Source organism: Pistacia vera, unplaced genomic scaffold (genome assembly GCF_008641045.1).
Source record: "Pistacia vera cultivar Batoury unplaced genomic scaffold, PisVer_v2 Contig686, whole genome shotgun sequence".
In the NCBI taxonomy this organism is placed as follows: domain Eukaryota; kingdom Viridiplantae; phylum Streptophyta; class Magnoliopsida; order Sapindales; family Anacardiaceae; genus Pistacia; species Pistacia vera.
The window spans coordinates 555,901-557,249 of record NW_022196541.1 but is presented as its reverse complement, the minus strand read 5'-3'; the positions used below and the strand labels follow the sequence as shown (position 1 = coordinate 557,249).

The following is a 1,349-nucleotide window of genomic DNA, read 5'->3' as shown; positions in this document are numbered from 1 at the left end:
GAAGAAGAAGAAGAAAGATGTTGGAGAATTAATGAAGAATTTGTCGTATCCATTTACTAACCTTTGAGGAGTTCCTTTCAAACCTCAGTATGAGCTTCATTCAGAGAAAGGGGAAGAGGAAGAAAAGAGAAAGTTGCATAAACCCAAGATTAATCATTCACCAAAATAGAGTCATAATAATATTTCAAGTACTTGAAAATATATAGAAACCTGGACAGATCTACAATTAATTTACTTGAGAAGCTAATAATTTCATCAAACACTATACTTGAGTTATCCTAAAATATAAGCTAAAACTTACAAAATATATATAACAAAATTAATCACACTCCTATATATATTTATAGCAAGATCAATGGCTGCCTCAAGTATCAATTAAGACTCGCCGCGCTCCCGCCAGCACACGAGCATTGCTATGCAACGGCGGAGGATGTAGAATTTGGCACGTTGCTTCTTCACAAGATGACTGCACTTCTGGCCAAAGGATCTACAAGGGTCACAGGCGTGCTGATTGTTAAAAGTGCTTGTGTTTTTTTCCTTATCTGCCATGAATGAGTCAAGCAGCTTCCTCAGCTATTGCTGTTTACTGCTACTAGGGTAAGCGGTAAAATTATGAAAGGTAGAGAGGATAGAACAAGATTGGTGTATATATATATGCAGATATAAAGGAATGAGAAACTTTGGTGGGTTGGGCTAAGCTAGTTCTCTAAATTTAGGTATTAAAAAAAAAAAAAAAATAGTATGGACCAATGTTCTTGCTGCCTAATTTCCACCTGAAATATTACCCCACTAATCTTATATGCTTTTACCATTCATATCTCATTATAATTCAATTTTAATCTCATATTACAAATTCAATTTTTAAGTTAATTAAACATGCATTTAATGTCACTGACGAGTCTTCTTGGATGTGACATACTCTAGTTACGTGCTACATTTTGAGCTTCTTATATTCAAACTAGAAGTAGTACAAGGCAGCCAATAGGCATAATGCAACTATTGATTTTAGACAGCAAATTTCTGCTGGGTCACTTAATTTTTTCATGTGCGATGAATAGGTTCGTGGAGAAAGGAACAAAAAAGGTGAGGAAGTGATGATCACTGAACAGGCTTAAGCAAATAGTAGAGAAAATGTCTTTTCTTGGCCCAAATATTAAAAATGGTGTCACAGTCAAAGCCTCACTGGATGCTTTCCTTCATTTAACAGTTGCTTTCTGATAATTAATGACCATTTAAAACTACAAATCTGAGTGATACGATCATCTAATCATTTATTTGTCTGAATATTGTCCAATGGAACCACCAATATTTTAATGACACATCACCACTAAACTTATCCTTATTTGGTT

The 1,349-nt window shown here is 34.5% G+C and overlaps 1 protein-coding gene across 1 annotated transcript; it reads right to left on the bottom strand.

The window, feature by feature from the left end:
• Positions 1 to 284: 284 nt before the first annotated feature.
• LOC116113582 lies at positions 285 to 605 on the bottom strand. The gene has a single exon (XM_031399729.1). The coding sequence runs from the start codon at positions 547 to 549 to the stop codon at positions 376 to 378; it is 174 nt and encodes a 57-aa protein (XP_031255589.1). The 5' UTR covers positions 550 to 605; the 3' UTR covers positions 285 to 375.
• Positions 606 to 1,349: the final 744 nt, after the last annotated feature.

Bases quoted from the DNA above. Each gene is read 5' to 3' on its own strand.
- LOC116113582 (XM_031399729.1), bottom strand. From the start codon at position 549: ATGGCAGATAAGGAAAAAAACACAAGCACTTTTAACAATCAGCACGCC.